Source organism: Gymnoscopelus braueri, assembly GCF_963280865.1.
Source record: "Gymnoscopelus braueri genome assembly, chromosome: 11".
Classification (NCBI taxonomy): Eukaryota; Metazoa; Chordata; class Actinopteri; order Myctophiformes; family Myctophidae; genus Gymnoscopelus; species Gymnoscopelus braueri.
In genome coordinates this window covers 3,704,984-3,722,863 of record NC_137613.1, presented here as the reverse complement: position 1 = coordinate 3,722,863, position 17,880 = coordinate 3,704,984, and the positions used below count along the sequence as shown (strand labels likewise).

The 17,880-nt window shown below is 38.5% G+C and overlaps 1 protein-coding gene and 1 long non-coding RNA gene across 11 annotated transcripts in view; one reads left to right on the top strand and one right to left on the bottom strand.

Moving 5' to 3' along the window:
* LOC308094996 (NACHT, LRR and PYD domains-containing protein 3-like) overlaps positions 1–17,880 on the bottom strand; it is a 569,186-nt gene that overhangs the window by 112,834 nt on the left and 438,472 nt on the right. For 9 of the 10 annotated variants that reach the window (XM_080441845.1, XM_080441837.1, XM_080441840.1 and 6 more), the window contains one exon: positions 15,548–15,724. The exons of the other annotated variant lie outside the window; for it this stretch is intronic. In XM_080441845.1, the coding sequence (XP_080297971.1) occupies positions 15,548–15,724 (177 nt within the window). The remainder of the gene's footprint in view (positions 1–15,547; positions 15,725–17,880) is intronic. 10 annotated transcript variants of the gene reach the window in all.
* On the top strand, positions 7,042–9,195 carry LOC308095054. The gene is made up of 2 exons (XR_013934026.1): positions 7,042–7,235; positions 7,707–9,195. It is a non-coding gene; the product is annotated as an uncharacterized lncRNA (long non-coding RNA).

The following is a 17,880-nucleotide window of genomic DNA, read 5'->3' as shown; positions in this document are numbered from 1 at the left end:
TTCTAAGTTCAGGTTTTTTGGGTGTAATTGAGGTCATAAAACCCCAAATAAAACATTGAAAATAAAAAAAGTGAAAATGAATGTCATGATACCTTTAATATGATTGTGACACTATGTTAACTAATTTCGCTGGGGACCCCCCAACATGTTGTGTTGTCTGACAGAGCTATAAGTGTATTCTGAACCCATTAAGACGGGGAACGCATCTGTGTCATTTTAACATTTATTTGGGCTATTAAAAAACAGCATAATCTACAAGCTCATAGCGCGGCACCGGGTGCCGCACTATGAGCTTGTAGATCTGCTGTTTTCCAAATCCTTACAGTTTGTTGCTCGGTGGTGATCCAACTTTTCCATGTCAAGGACCCCCAAAATCATATGTATTTGGCCTTGGACCCTGCAAATAAAAGGTGTGAGAACCACTTGTACTAGTGGACTCATAATGTGTCATATAGTGTCGTAGTAAATCAGTGTCATACATATTCTGATGAAAACCTGGAGACTGACATTCAGTAATTGGTTCTTATGATCAAAATAAGAACAATAATGTTATGTAAAACAGAGAATCTAAGTCTTTACCACGGACACATTGATGAGCCCTGCTGCATGGCCATGGGCAGAAAGATGAAGAAACTGGACATATGATTCTCATTGTAAAAGCATATAAATATGATACAGTATGTAATGATAGGATATAATATGATACAGTATGTAATGATAGGATATAATATGAGACAGTATGTAATGATAGGATATATTATGATACAGTATGTAATGATAGGATATAATATGATACAGTATGTAATGATAGGATATATGATACAGTATGTAATGATGGATATATTATGATACTGTATATAATAATATAATATAATACTGTATGATAAATGTCTCATTCTTGGTCTAGTGTGATGAATGCACTGAAGTGGAATGAGAGCTGGATGAACACGTTTATGAATAAACATTTTATCTTTGATGGAGATGGCGTTGTTTGGAACTTGTTCAGATTACCAACATATTGGAAGGGGTATAAAGCAGAATCTTGCCTTTATATCTTTATTAGCAAGAAGAAGGATACTATTGGAGTGGAAATCACCACTGGCCCCTAAAGCATCTGTATGGCTTAAAGACCTCACAATGTACCTACATTTGGAGAAAATTAAATGTAATCTGAGAGGATCACCGGGAAAATTCGATCAGGTGTGGGGCCCTATGATTAAATATATAACTAAATTAAAGACGTTACAGGACAGATAAAGCAAACACCACCATCGACACGTTGACAAGCTCTAGGTTAATACATGCTAAAGGAAGAAAATAACGGATTCCTACTTTCCTTTTTTGTATACACTCCATATGTACCATGGGGAGGGTTAGCGAGGGAAATCATAATACTTATGAATTGATTATTATGTATTTTTTATTTTGAGTTATGTAAGTGTATGTTACATGTCTGAATGTTGCATGTTGTATATGGGATTGGAGTGGGGGGGTAGTAAGGGCACAAAAAAAAGAAGTACTTTTGACATCCTATAGCAACTGTATTCCCATGTACTTGTCAAAAGCAATAAATACACATTTAAGAGTGTGAGCAGAAAAATGAAACAATAACATATCACATGTGTTCTGATTATTGTGCACAGTGTATCGTGTTAATGAGGAATCTAAACAGCACAGAGTAAGGATTTCTAATTAATTTAGAGATCTGTTATTTATGGGTGCTTCTGTAGGTCTATCCATCAGTGTGACAGTTTACAGTTGGTAGTAAGCTTTGTATCTATAGTGAGCTGTATTGATTGATTGAATATTTTATCAGGCAGAAATGTAAAACAGCACAAGTACAGTTAATAACACTTTGCCTAAAAGGTCCGTCCAAAAAAGTCCTTGCGGTCTTGTTTCCATTGACGTTGTGATATGACAACACTATGAATATTAATACACAGGAACAACGACATGTCAAGAATACATTTATTAAACTATTATTACTTCTACACATGATCATACAATAACATGTGAAGAATGAGAATAATATCACATTCATATTCAATGAAAACACAATAATGGAATGAGTGAGGAAACAATGATGTAATAATGAATCAATGAATAAACAATGATTGATTTGAGTTCATAAACACATTTAGTAGATGTTTGAATCCAGAGTGATTGACAAAGTCCAAGATGAGAGTCAAACTATGAGTCAAATCTGCTGTCAAAATGAACACTGCTCACATCACTCGGGTGGCTCAGTGGTAAAGTCCCTGCCCACCACCACGGAGGTTGTGGGTTACAATCCACCGTGGTGCATCCGGCTTTGTCCAACGTCTATGTGAACACAACTGACCCGTGTTCAGGGGAGGGAAGCCGGGCGGGAGGAGGAGGATATATGTCACTGTATGTACTCCTATGGGCTGGGGGGGGGGGGGGGGGGGGGGGGGAGTGGGACGAAGGCCCTACGTCCTGCCGGTGGGGGCTCCTCACTGGCAGGTGAGCCAATAGGAGACAACACAGAGATGTGTGTGGGGAGGAATTCATTGGCATGACGACTAAACTGGGGAGAAACTTTGAAAAATCACACCCAGTGTGAAGTGAGCGGTGCTATTTATGAGTTATTCATTTCATCATGCATCTCGGTAGCCAATCACAGCACGTCCTGCGAAGTGACGCGCTTACATTTTTTACATTATTATTAATTTCATCATGCCCTCGCTAGCCAATCACAGTGCGTCTGCGAAGTTTGAAGTTAATTTCATCATGTGTCTCGCTAGCCAATCACAGCACGCCCTGCAAAGCTTAGCCTATGGGCGTGTTTTCCACAGCATGGCGTCACAGCGAAAGAAAAAAGTGCACGACGGAAAGAAAAACCTTCACCACAGATGGGTCCTAAACCCTCTTATAGGAGCGGTTGCACCGCTCAAACATTATGCTACTAAGTTAAAAACATGTAATAAAAATAATGAACACTGAACACTGCTCACAATGTGTCGCTTTGTGACGTAGATCTTAGATATTAGAGGGGGGGGGTGGACCAATTACAGAACCCTGTGGGACTCAAGTCAATAAAGTATACAGAGTTAACTGGTTAAGTATAAAGGTTTATATACAATAAACAATATTGATACTGTGAGAATTACATGATCAAATATACAGTTTTCCTCGGTCTATTCTCAAAAATCAAATATACATAAAATGAGTTTGTATCATAAGAGACACAATATGACACTGATATTTACATCATCATCACCATCATCATCATCAGTGTTGATGGACAGTATTTATGATACATATTTATAAATGTATGGAGTGGAGGTTTGTTCACTTCTATCTAATCTAATCTAAGATCTAAAGCTCCCTGTGGTGATGACTCATTTTATACCATAGAGTTTGACATTCATATGGATTTGACCAGGGACCCCCATTTCAACATATTTGTGCCAGGGACCCCCATTTGAACACATTTGTGTCAGGGACCCCCATTTGATCATATTTGTGGCAGGGACCCCCATTTGAAAACATTTGTGTCAGGGACCCCCATTTGAACATATTTGTGCCAGGGACCCCCATTTGATCATATTTGTGGCAGGGACCCCCATTTGAACACATTCGTGCCACGGACCCCCGAACAACATTTGTGTTGTTACAATTATCAAAAATAATATATAAAAAATCCAATGTTTTTCTTTTTTAAATAGCAGATCTACAAGCTCACAACGTGTTGTGAGCTTGTGAGCTATTTTCAAATAGCCAAAGTATAAAGGGGGTTAACGTGTTTAAACTGATTTTGAGACCACTGGTTATCAAAGTAGGGTCCAGGGCCCCCCGGGGGTCCTTGAGCGGGTTCCAGGGGGTCCCAGGGGGTCCTTGGGGGGGTTCCAGGGGGTCCCAGGGGGTCCTTGAGGGGGTACCAGGGGGTCCTAAGCTAAATGATTAAATATACATTAATAGCATCAAACTCAGTGTAACCACTTTAACCATGTATTACTTTGGTATTGGAAAATAGCAGATCTACAAGCTCACAATGTGTCATATTCTAATGTGTTGCGAGCTTCTTGTCTTAAGGGTCAGGGGTCAAAGGTCAAAACTCTACGGGAGCTTTAATGTGTGACTGTCACTGTGCTGCTTATTACATCATCATGATGATGTCACCGTGATGTCATGATGAGTCACTCATGCCCAAATATGGAGTCCATGACGTCAGACTCATCTAGTCTCAAAGTATCCTGGCAACAGTGGTAACCATGACAACCTGCACTCCACTCAAACATGTTGAGTAACCATGGTGACCTGATGTCATCCTCACATAGAGACTCTATCTCTGCTCACACAGACACACTGAGGAGGAGGAGGAGGAGTAGGAGGGAAACCAGAACCCAGCATAGAGAGGTTCAGAGAATGTGTTCTGGAAGGTGTACAGGTGTGCCAGTGAGTCAGAGGACCCTTTATAGAAGGACAGAGTCCCAGCAGGCCAGTCCAGATACACTGCTACTCTCTTGGAGCCAGACGGACTGACAGGGAGGACAGTCTGCTTATTATTGTGTCTGACAGTGTAACTGTTACCATGGAGACCACCACCACCACAGTCCAGACTCCAGGACTTGTCATTGTATCCAAGCCTACAGTCATCACCACTTCCTTTCCTGCTGATCCCTCTGTAAGTCACTGCTATAGAAACCCCTCCACTCCACTCTACCTCCCAGTAACAGCGTCCAGTCAGACCCTCTGTACACAGAACCTGCTCCAAGTAATCAAACCTGTCAGGATGTTCAGGATATGATTGCCACCATGATTGTCCCCGTGTCACCTTTCTGTTGTTCTCAGACAGAGAGAGGAGGCTGTTTGCTGTGTTTGTGTCCAGTGTGAGAGGATGGAAATCTGATGAGAAAAACAACACAGTAAACATTAAATACATCATTCACTGACACACACACACACACACACACACACACACACACACACACACACACACACACACACACACACACACACACACACACACACACACACACACACACACACACACACACACACACACACACACACACACACACACCTCAGAAGATCGTCTCTGTCGGGTGGAAACCTTGTATGTCCAAAACATTTATTTTATTAATATCATTTTAACCCTCCAAGACCCGCAGTTGTAATATTACAACATTTGTATTTTATCAAAAACATGGTATAAATCATTTGTTTTCCTGTTATTCTTTCACCTAAACATCATCATTGGATCCTATTGTTTAGTCTTGCAATGTCATTGGCCGGGATATTTGCATATAAATACCCCCCACAGAGGCAGGAAAAGTCACAACTTGAAAATCCTTGAAGGAAGAACAATCTCTTTTTCACTGGACAGGATTTCTCACAAAAAAGTAAGTAAAATGTCTGCAATAATTTTTTTGGTGATCATTAGAATGTCTAGAACATGTACATATGATATTATTGGGAAAGATATCCCCCAAATGTAAATTAGAGCATGCTTTATACTTGTTGTTTTTTTACAACTCTGGGTCATAGTGGTAGCAAATAGCAATGCCACCTGTTCACCTGGCTAAGTGGAGTCTTATAGTTTTCACAATACATTTATACAATTATGTGTATTTTCCCCACATTGCATTACTATATATATATATATACCACAAATAACCACAAACATTACCAAAATGTTTTGCTAAAACATTATAGGCAATGAAATGTTATAACTTATAAGCTAAAGCAGTATATTTGTCTTCGAGTACAATTGGTTAAAACATACAAATTGGTATGTGTGTGTGTGTGTGTGTGTGTGTGTGTGTGTGTGTGTGTGTGTGTGTGTGTGTGTATATATATATATATATATATATATATATATATATATATATATATATATATACCAATTTGTATATTGTAACCAATTGTACTCGAAGACAAATATACTGCATCATTAGCTTATAACATGTCATTGCCTATAATGTTTTAGCAAAACATTTTGGTAATGTTTGTGGTTAGCAATCAGTGTATGGTAATTGTTCATATGGGAGTCGCCCAGTTAAGAATCTCTCATCATTGTTCATGTGATGGGTGTTGGGATTGCCCACTTACAGTCATCCCCAATCCCTTTGTTAGGCTAAGCATCATCATTCATCACTGATGGTGCTAAGTACCATCATCACTGATGCCACTTGTGAGGATAAGCAAAGTACAATAGGTTGGCCAGACAGTATTGTGTGACTTGTGAAATATGTACCTGCAGTGAGATGTGCTAGTACTAATGTACTAATGGTATTTCTTTATTTTCATTTCAGAATGCCACAAGCAAGGAGAGAGCCTCGCTTCACTGCAAGGGATGTGTTGGATATTGTAATGAATGGAGAGAGTGATGTGGACATCGACTTTACTGAAACTGATGAAGAGTCGGATGAAGAGGCCTGTGGAGAGGAGTCCAAAGAAAACCATCCACCCAGTGAACCCAGTGAACCCACTGACCCACTGCCCCCCCCCCAACCGGCCAAACACGCCAAACCCAGTGAAAGATATCAGTGGCAGAAGAAGACCTTCATCAGCCCTAATACAGACTTTTCTGGTCCACCTTTGACTGAAGATGTGAGTTCACTCCACACACCACTGCAGTACTTCCGCCGGTTTGTGTCCGAAGACATGATTGACTCCCTGACAACAAACACAAATGTGTACAGCCTTCAAACAACAGGAACATCAGTTAACACAAGTGGAAAAGAAATAGAGCAAATGATGGGCATGCATCTGAACATGGGCCTTGTACAAATGAATGGATGCCGAATGTACTGGGAAGCCAACACACGATATGCCCCTGTAGCTGATGTGATGCCACGCAACAGATATCAGTCTTTGATGACCTCGTTACATCTAGTTGACAACTTGACAGTGCCAGAGAGTGAAAAGAAGGACAAACTCTGGAAAATCCGACCATGGCTGAATTCGTTCAGAGAGAAATTCTGCTACCCGTTAGACCCACTGTTGTAATATTACAACATTTCAATAAAACCTTACGAAAACTATTTTTTTAAAAAAACATTATATTTTCCTCTCCAAAGTACTCCTAAAACACCATCTGAAAGGTTGACAATTTTTTTTTGTAAGTAGAAATATATCCGGGTCTTGCAGGGTTAAAACCATTTTAAAATAGCCAATGGTCAAAAGATCTACAAGCTCACAACGTGTCAGAGATACAAGGTTTCTGCCCGACGACAACACAGTAAAATGTGAGTCAGAATGTCTTAAAGGTTCGATGACATTCATTTTCACTTTTTATATTTTTTATGTTTTTTTTTGTGTTTTATGACCTCAATTACACCCCAAAAATCTGAACTTTGAACATTCAGTGGATTTTCTGTGGTCTGGGGTTTTCTGAATAATTAGGCTGAAAAGTAATCTGAGCTTGGCCCTTCGACAGTGAGGTCACAGTCGATTAATCCCGCCCACTCTCCTCCTCGCCCCTCCCCTCCCCTATCCTTTCCTTTGGGGGGGGCGGAGCAGAGGCGATGATTGACAGGCAAAATCCCTCACCAGCGACACCCGCAGGCAAAGATTTCTTTTTTCATTGCAGTTGAAAAGGCTTTAGAAATGTGAGACAAAAACACCTACAGTGAATCACTGGAGTGGAATTTTCAGTTAAAACTTTTTGTACACGTTTGAAGGACCAGGACAAAGACTCTGAATGTGGTGTAAACATGAATGTCATGATACCTTTAAAGCCTCCAGGTGAGAAGTGACTTTCTGTGAGAAAATGTTTACATTAAGTTTATGTGAAATGACATCAATGTGGAAAAGTACTCATGTTTTACTTGAGTAAAAGTATCAATAATGCAATGTATAAATACTCTGTTACAAGTAAAAGTCCGGAATTCAAAATGTTCTTGTGTAAAAGTACAAAAGTATTGGTATTAAAATGTACTTAAAGTACCAGAAGTAGAAAGTACTCATTATGCAGAATGTCCCATTTCACAAGTTTTCTAATGTATAAATTGTATACAAATCTTTTGAAAATAGCAGATCTACAAGCTCACAATGTGTCGCATCGCAACGCATTGTGAGCTTATAGATCTTCTATTTTCAAAAGGCCAAAATGAATATACAGTAGGGCTGAAGTGGTTAACGTATGTTTTGTAAGAATAATCTAAATGCTCCAAGTAACTAAAGTTTTCAAATAATTGTAGTGGAGTAAAAGTACAATATTTGCCTCTGAAATGTAGTGGAGTAGAAGTAAAAGTACAGAAAATTGGAAATACTCCAGTAAAGTAAAAATACCTCAAAATGTTACTTAAAAATACCTCAAAATGTTACTTAAGTAAAGCACTTGAGTAAATGTACTTAGTTACTTTACACCTCTGAAAATACACACATCCTGTTACATCAAAGGTTCCTAAAATGTTAAGGCTGCGACCCCATTTGAACTGGGGACCCCCCAAAATAATCATATTCTAACTGGGGACCCCCCAAAATAATCATATTCTAACTGGGGACCCCTCAAAATAATCATATTTTAACTGGGGACCCCCCAAAATAATCATTTGAACTGGGGACCCCCCAAAATAATCATTTGAACTGGGGACCCCCCCAAAATAATCATTATTTCAACTGGGGAGGACCCCCAAAAATAATCATCGGCTATTTATGGCCAGGTCATTTATAGTCGATTGGCTATTTATAGCCGATCTACCACTTATAGATCGGCTAGCTTGTAGATCTATTTTGTAGATCGGCTATTTTCACAATGTTTGCCTCTTTCTTACGTAATATTTGACAATTTGGCCATTTGGTGTTAAAAAGGTCTTAAAAGTCCTTAAATTGTAACATTATAAATGTGCAGATACCCTGTATACACTTATACTGTATGTTGGTTTGTTTACTGTTGAGAGATAAAACAATGTTACACATTAAGATAATCATCTGGGGACCCCCCACAATAATTCGCTGACCCCCCTGGGGGTCCCGACCGCGAGTTTGGAAACCACTGTGTTACATAGAAAACATTCAGCATCTACAAGTTAGCAACACCTCACACCATGGTGTGAAGCGTTGCTAACTTGTAGATCGGCTATTTTAGTTATTTTTGAAATATGGAGGAATTACAAGCTGATTTACAAGCTCACAACGTTTCACGATGCGAGGCGTTGTGAGCTTGTAGATCTGCTATTTATTATGTATATTCATTTTTTTATGTTTTTATGCACTACAGTTTTTACATCTACAAGCCGATCTACAAGCTCACAACATGTCACAATGCAACATGTGAGCTTAGATCCGCTGTTTTTGAAATAGCCAATCTACAAGCTCACAGGCTGTCATGATGCAGGGTATTGTGAGCTTGTAGATTTTCTTATCTTACCACAACCCAATCTGCAAGCTCACAGGCTATTCTTACCTAATTTTCAAATATAGCCGATCTAAAAGCTCAGAACGCATCATGATGTGATGCATGGTGAGCTTGTAGATCGGCTATTTTCATCTATTTCAATTATTGATAATCTAGAATCCAATCTGCAAGCTCACAACCTGTCACAATGTGACGAGTTGTGAGCTTGTAGATCCACTGTTTAAAACAGCAAAAGTCCATATAAAAGTTCATCACACGTTAGACAACATATTGTGAGTTTATGTTTGAAATACAGCTGATCTACAAGCTCACAACCTGTCACAATGTAATTCATGAGTTTGTAGATCTACTTTTGAGTTTTAAACAAAACCAAACTACAAGCTCACAACGTGTTGCAATGTGATCCTAGTGAGCTTGTAGATTGTCTACCTTAAAAAGAAAAACAAATCAGCTGATCTACAAGCTCACAACACATCACACTGATGTGCTTTGTGAGCTTGTAGATCGGCTATCTTTGTTATGTTTGATATATTGAGGTCTGAGGAAGATCCAGCAGGCTTTAAACATCACATTCATGATGGTAATAAACCATTTAACTTATGGATCATAATTATTCCAGTGCAGAGTTCTGCTCTGCATCTGGCTTTTTAAATTACTTTGGATGAGCGTGATCTTCTACTTGTTGATGTTTGAAATAACTCACTACCTGTCACATTGCAACATGGTGTGAGCTTGTAGATCGGCTGTTTTTGAAATACAGCCAAAACTCATAGCGCATCATAATGTGAGGCTTTGCAAGCTTGTAGATCTGCTATTTTTTGTAATATAGCCGATTTAAAGGCTCACAACGCAACATGATGTGAGCTTGTAGATCGGCTCACTACCTGTCACAATGCGACAAGTTGTGATCAGCAATTTGTATGTATTTGTAATGGTCTATCTAAAAGCTCACCACACGTCATGATCGGGGTCTTTTTTTTGGGCCGTTAATTATAAAGATCACAGGCCACCGTGGCCGATTGGAAAAATGCTGTTATTAGACTATTTTATGTCTTTCTGTCTGCAATGGATAAAGCGGTGAAAGTTGGTGACACACATACATTGCAGGCAAGTAATGAACCTTCCTTGTACCATCATTCATTATGACATAATTAACATTAACAAAACAAAACAAAAGCTGTAGGTTTTGCATATTAAGGTTGAATGAGATGTAGGGCCCAAAACATATATTAATGTGTTTATACTGTGTGACGTAGTCACGCAAGCTGTTCATAACGCCCACTTTATTCAGTTAATTTTTTGGAAAGCGACACCTCTGCATGATAGAGTAGATAGATATTACTAGTCCACTTCATTCTTTGGCCGGTAAAATATAATCCTGTCGGTCAAGGTGGCCGGCCCAAAAAGCGCCTTGCGGAAACCCTGGTCATGATGCAATGTATTGTGAGTTTGTAGATTGGCTCTTTTTATGTTTAAAATACAGCTGATCTACAAGCTTACAACCTGTCTCAATGTGAATCGTTGTGAATTGTTAGATAGGCAATTTTTTTTCTTCAAATATTGCAGATCTACAAGCACACAATGTGTCACAATGTGAGGCATTGTGAGGAGTTGTGAGGCATTGGGTTTCATTCACTAAGCTCAGGTCCTTACATATTTTGTACTTATGTGCATATAAATGACTTCCCACGTTCAGTATTCATTCATCTTTTATTGACCGTGAATGTGGGCGGACACTCAAACTCACGTCTGCTCAGGAAAATACTTATATGCCTTAAACCATTCGTATATGTTATTAGAATGCCTTATTCTTCATGAAAAATCTATGTCAATAATGCCAAACCTCAAATGATGTTTTATGTGGCCAAAATGTGTCAACACATTAAAAAAACATATGTCAAAGATCTAATGCTTGGATGCATATGGTAGACATGATGCAAATTCAACCGAGTATTTCTTTTCAGTTGACACATTTAGAGCTGAATTATTAGGTCCTTTTGGATGTTTTCCATTCCTGCAAATGTGGCCACAGTTTCACATATTGGACTTTCATGCCAACAACATATGTTGCGCTATTAATTTATAATATTGACCACATCACATCATGTTATGTCTTATCATCTGATGAGGATACAGTATGGATGAAATCTAGCTGTGTCCATAATATCCATTCACCATTCTGACATAGGACAGGATATGTTGTTAATCCTAAGGACAGGTTTATCCTCAGTAATCAATAAAGTGTGATCTGGTCCATAATCTCGGATCTCGGTGTTCCTGGATTCCAGCGTCAAAATGTTACCTCAGTCAAATGTGAGCATTATTTAATAGAAAAGGCTTCTATAATATCCTTTCCACGTTTTATTAACCTATTATTTGGTGGTGGGGTTAAACTTTATAACTTCTTATTCTCATTATGAGAGCATTACTTTATTAACGTTCAGCTGATCCATTGTGCGATCGAGGGACTCACTTCCAGACAGAACAGATGTAGGCCTACAAGTTGTCAATGCGGTGCGACTTGACACGTTGTAATTTTGCAGATCTGTTTTTTTTCTTCACGTGGGTTATTTCTGGTTGCCTTTTATGGTGTTAAATGGGGCGTGGAACAATACAAAGGATCTACACGGGAGCACACTAGTGACTTTAGAACACAAATGAGATACACCTGTGATCCACACAAATCACGACTCTGCAACCTCTTTCATGAATCACACGTCAGAATTAACTTATCCCAATATACATATGTTATTTATGACCAGGATATACACCTTATTTATGACCAGGATATACACCTTATTTATGACCAGGATATACACCTTATTTATGACCAGGTTAGTGAATGAGGTCCATTGTTTCTGTCAACCCACATGATCTTAGTTTTCTGAAAAACTTAAATGTTTTATTCAAAATAAATAAAAAGATTCATGTTTCTATATACATAACAACATCTAAAATGACACAGATGCTTTCCCGGTTTTAAAGGTATAACAACGTATAGGCTTTCCAGGTCTTAATGGGTTAAGGACCGGGCCAAGAGCAGAGAAACCTCCTGAATTCCCTGGAAGCTCTACTGAAGAGTTTTCAGGACAGTATCTGGGGAGGGGCCAACCCACTATAAAACAGCAGTGGTGGAAAAAGTACTCACATTTTTTACTTAAGTAAAAGTATCAATACTGCAGTGTAGAAATACTCTGTTCCATGTAAAAGTCTGGTAATCAAAATTTACTTGAGTAAAAGTACAAAAATATACTTAAATTAACAAAAGTAAAAGTACTCATTATTATATTCAAATGGCTGAAATGTATATAGGGCTGAAGTGGTTCATGCATGTGTTGTAATAATAATCTAAATCTGCAAAGTAACAAGTAACTAAAGCTGCCAAATAATTGTAGTGGAGTAAAAGTACAATATTTGCCTCTGAAATGTAATGGAGTAGAAGTAGAAGTATTGAAAATGGGAAATACTTCAGTAAATTAAAAAATCCTCAAAAGTATACTTAAGGACAGTACTTGAGTAAATGTACTTAGTTACTTTACGCCACTGTAAAACAGTGTATAAAATGTTAATGTGTGATATAGAGTACAGAAGTCCTGACGTCACTCGTTCATCCCCTGGGTCGTAAAGTAGTTTCTATATAGAGAATAACATTGGGTCATCATAGAATCGTCTCATATAAGAATTGTGGTCCAAAAATAAACAAACTGTCCTGGCGAAATTGTCAGGGAGGAGGCTCTGTATCGTTTATGATAGTCAGTCACTCATATTTGATACAGGCTGTTTCTGGCGAAAATGTAACTAATTCGGCGGAAGTATAACATTAGCGTTTTCTCACCGTCAGTTGATACATAGAGTAAAATCGCCGGGATCATTTGTTTAATTTTGGAACACAGTTCTTATTTGACGCGATATTAAACACGTCTATGGGAATTCAGAACGGGGGGGAAAAAACACGACCCAGGTAGGATGTGTAAATTACGTCAGACTCTATCGGTGCTCTATTGACACAGACAGACAGATACTCACATGTTGTACTGAATTGAGTAATGAGTTGAGAATTAAGACAATCTTCTCCTCCATGTTTCACTCTGTAGGAAATAGAACAACAATGCATCAATGTCTAACTGTCTAACACAACGTCTCCACTACCTGACACTACAGTGTTTCTCCTATCATTATCTTGGCCCTGCAGCCCATCCAGACATACTCACTGCTGCCCAGTTTGGATCTCATCACCTCCTCAGACTCCACCTTAACCCCTAGCTCTCCACTCTCCTTTATCCCTTCTTAATGCAAGTTTACTATGCAGATATATCTTGTTCTTAATGCAAGTTTACTATGCAGATATATCTTGTTCTTAATGCAAGTTTAATATGCAGATATATCTTAGATATGTCTTGTTATTTTTCAACCACAAATGTACAGAATGTTATTTAGATATCATGTTGTTTAGACATCTGAAAATCTCCTGATAGATGCTGTGTTGACTCTGGACTTGATAAAACACAGTGGACCAACACCAGATGAGATGGCACCCAAAATCATGACTGACAGTGAAAACTTCACACTGGAGTCAACACAGCATCTACCAGGAGATTTTAGAGGACTATGCAGAGTGCATAAATTAACATACTTTTCAGATGGTCCACATTTCTGTATAATATATCCTTTTTTTTATGTGCAATGAATCTAGAATAATATTAAAGTTTCGCTTTTTGAATTATATTACGGAAGAAAAGGAACTTTTTGAAAAGGATCTGTATATATATAACCTTATTTGTTTGTTGGTTAAAGTATTAACTAAATATGCATACATATTTGATTCTATTTGTGACTTTGTGTCAGAGTGAATACACTGTTAAGAGACACATGAGGGAAACACTGTACATTCACTGTACTATCCAACATGGACACAGTCCAAGTCTACTCACATGCAGTTCTCCAGAACTGAATCATTCACCATGTTGAGGCTCAGGTCCAACTCTCTTAGGGAGGGATGAGAGTTTACAGCTGAGGCCAGAACTTCACAGCATCTCTCTGTCAAGTAGCAGTGAGACAGTCTGAATGAAGAATGAAACACCAGATGAACAAAAAAGAAAAATAAAGAATAAATAAAACATGTTATACATGTTATATATACATTATTCCTGGATTGAGAACCTGGACCTGGCCGTGATGGACTGTCAGGGTTTTGGACTAGTGACCCAAGAGGTGGAAAGGAAAAAAGAAAGAAAGAAAATACAACAAGAATACAATAAAACAAGAGGAAAACAAAGACAGATTCTTAAGATTCTGAAGTTCAGCTCACACACACACACATACAAGGCTGTTACTACCATCAAACACTCAATATAGATCATAATATACTGATGACATTAGGGATCCCCATATATGGGCATAAAATAAATGCACAAAATCTCTGTAAGTATGTATGTATTTATTTTAAGTACGTCTGTAGTTCAGGTATCTTGAGAACTGTCCGACAGACCAAGGTCAAACTTGGCAAATGACCTGAGTGTATTCTTATGTCAAAATTCCCTAAAAGGCCAATTTGAATTACTTCCTGACATAAGCAAGAACGTGTTCATACATATGAATCCCATAGCTGCATGTTCCTCCAAACACACCTGATTTAAATTATACGTAAATTATATGTATCTGAAAACATTTTAGTTTAGAAATAAGAAGTGTAGTTACATGAACAGGCTTCCAGTGGTGTAAAGTAACTAAATACATTTACTCAAGTACTGTACTTAAGTACAATTCTGTACTTGTGATTAGTTGAGACACAAATAGGCTTCCGTTTCAGACTGATCCTTCAAAATAAAATGAGAAATGTCTTTAAGTACATTGCAAGATCATCTGAAAATTGCTACGAATGTTTCTCATGAATGTCATTTTAAATGTTTCAGGATGTTCCTGCTCTCTGTGTCTCATAGGTCTTTGTCAGGTCTTGCTTGAGTTATTTGATCCTTTTTAAACTTTAGACCAAAATATATCAATGAGTTCATCAACCCCAAATGTTTTCTCCATCACAATGGTGAGTATTAGGAATTCAGATCTACAGAGTTCAGAAAGATGGAGAAAAATACCACATGCTCATCGAGATCACCATTGTACCTGCACAACTTTTTAACAGTAGGGGCAGCTCCGTTTAGTAGGTCAACCGAATATCTGCGCACACCCCTAATTAAAATAAATCGGGTAAATGTATATTACCTTAGAATTTCCAGTCTACAGTGCAGACTCTTCAGACCAGCTAAGAGCAGATCCAGTAGTCCTGAGTCCTGCAGGTTGTTTTTGCTGAGGTCCAATTCTCTCAAATGGGAAGGATTAGAGCTGAGAGCTGAAGCCACAACTTCAACCTCTGTCTGTCTGAGGTTACAGCCAACAAGTCTGTAAATACAGATTAAATAAAAAAAATAAAAAAATTATACCTAGTTCACTGTCATGGAAGTTAACTAAGAGATCTCCTACTGTATCTAGTTATACAGACATAAACAGTTTAATTATGATCAGAGAACAGGGAAGTAAACAACAGATGAAAAGTTAATGTAATGTAAGTAAATCTGAGTAACCAAGCTCACTGTTTAAAAAGCCATCCTCTGTACACCCCTTCACTAATGGTATGGTCCATTTCTCATATGGTATGGTCTGTTTTCATGGTAGAATAACTCATAAAGAGGACACATATGAATAGTTTGAGGACTTGAGTTCTCCTGTTGTTCTGTGTGTACTAAGGTTGGGGTCGTCTGTCCGCGATTGGATGAGTCCAATTAATGTTGGTTACCTTCATGTTACATGTGTGCACTTCACCTACAGTATGCTGAGTATACTAATATAGTTTTGTCTTCCATTAAAGGAATATTTCACCCCAAAAAATACTTTTCCCCTATCAATTATACCTTGAATTCATGGAGATTTGAGTTTTTTTTGTATTTGTGACATTCCTGAAGCTAAATCCAATATCCTACTACTTTAATTAAGATGCCCACGCTGTGGTGTACGTCCCGGGTTGGTCAGCACACGAGCACTCCACTTGCCTCCAAACTTGCCACAGACTATTTATCAGTGCTCTGGCTAATGCCTAGGCTTCTTTCCCCACCTTTGATGTACTTACATATTGTACAGTTAATATAAAACTACATTCTTTTTATTCAGGCACATTTTAGCCACCTTTTTTTTTGGCCACTAGGCCCACCCTACTGCACATGTGTGACATAGGCACAGTGTCCCATAAAAAGGACAAGGACTGACATATAGAGATCTCCATATATGGTCATATCAGTTGGATCACTGGTGCACCGTAGATGTGAGGGCCACGAAGCGGCCCGAACCTCTAGTTTGACTAAATGACATTAATAGGAAACCAATCTTAACAAGAGCAAAACTATATTTAAAACATTATCTTTAAACCTGGATCATCAGTAGGCTCATAGTGATTACACTGTGAGAGCTGTTTTGGAGTTTATGTACTTTTCTTTAATATAGTTTTGCATTGGTTTTCTACCACGGCAGACACCGCAAATATTCTATTTTGGCTCAGGAATGCAACCGGAAAAAAAAGTTCTGATGTGGGAGGAGGGGCAGAGTGGAGTGTGGAACGGTCAACACCACTAGACGTCACAGAAAGACTGAACAGAGGAAGAGAGCAATGTTCAACCAGCAGTTGAAGATGTGAAATGAATAAAGTGAGAATGAGCAAATACATGGGATATTTACTGACAAACATGTGTAAAAGCTTTACAAACAACTGATTGTTAGACCAGAATAAAAAATAAAAAATATATATCATTTATAGGTTTAGGGTTTTGAGCTCCGGGTTTTATGTCCCTTTAACAGAGTAAAGGAGCTCAACAGGTGAACTGTGGGAGTTGTAATAAAATGATTGAATCTGGAGCTTAGACAAACATAGGTTGTTTATAAGTTGTCCATGGATATTCAGCTGTACTACAGCATTGGTAATGGCAATTTTATTCAGGCACCAGGCACAACACTTTGGACACAAACAACATATCTTTAAAAATATTGCCAAATGTGTTGTGCACCTTCATGCTACCATATCATACGAAGGGTCCCTGGAGAATGAACACTATGGATCAAATGACCCCATGACCTTTCCTCTAGCTCAACCTTTGTACCATTTTCTCTTTAAAATGGTGCTATATTAAGTTATGTCACATCACAAAGCTTTGGCTGTTGTTTACATTACATCACATGAGAGGGACTCGCTTTCCAAATAAACCAGACCTACACAGTGGCGTAACGCAGAATCGCGGGGCCTCCCCGCGGGAGTTTCACGTACATGCACGCGCGTGCAGCGCGCGTGCATGTGCGTGCACAACCTGAAAAATTTCGGGTCTAATTCGGGTCTAATTCGGGTCTAATTTGGTTCTATTTGACCAATATAAAACAACTTTTTTCAATTTTTTTGCTGTAAAAATATTTGTATCAGCGCAGGTGGGGCCCCTGGTCACCACCGCATCACTTGCTACCCCTCTGTTACGCCACTGGACCTACAAGCTGTCAAGGTGTTGCGATGGAAAGCATTG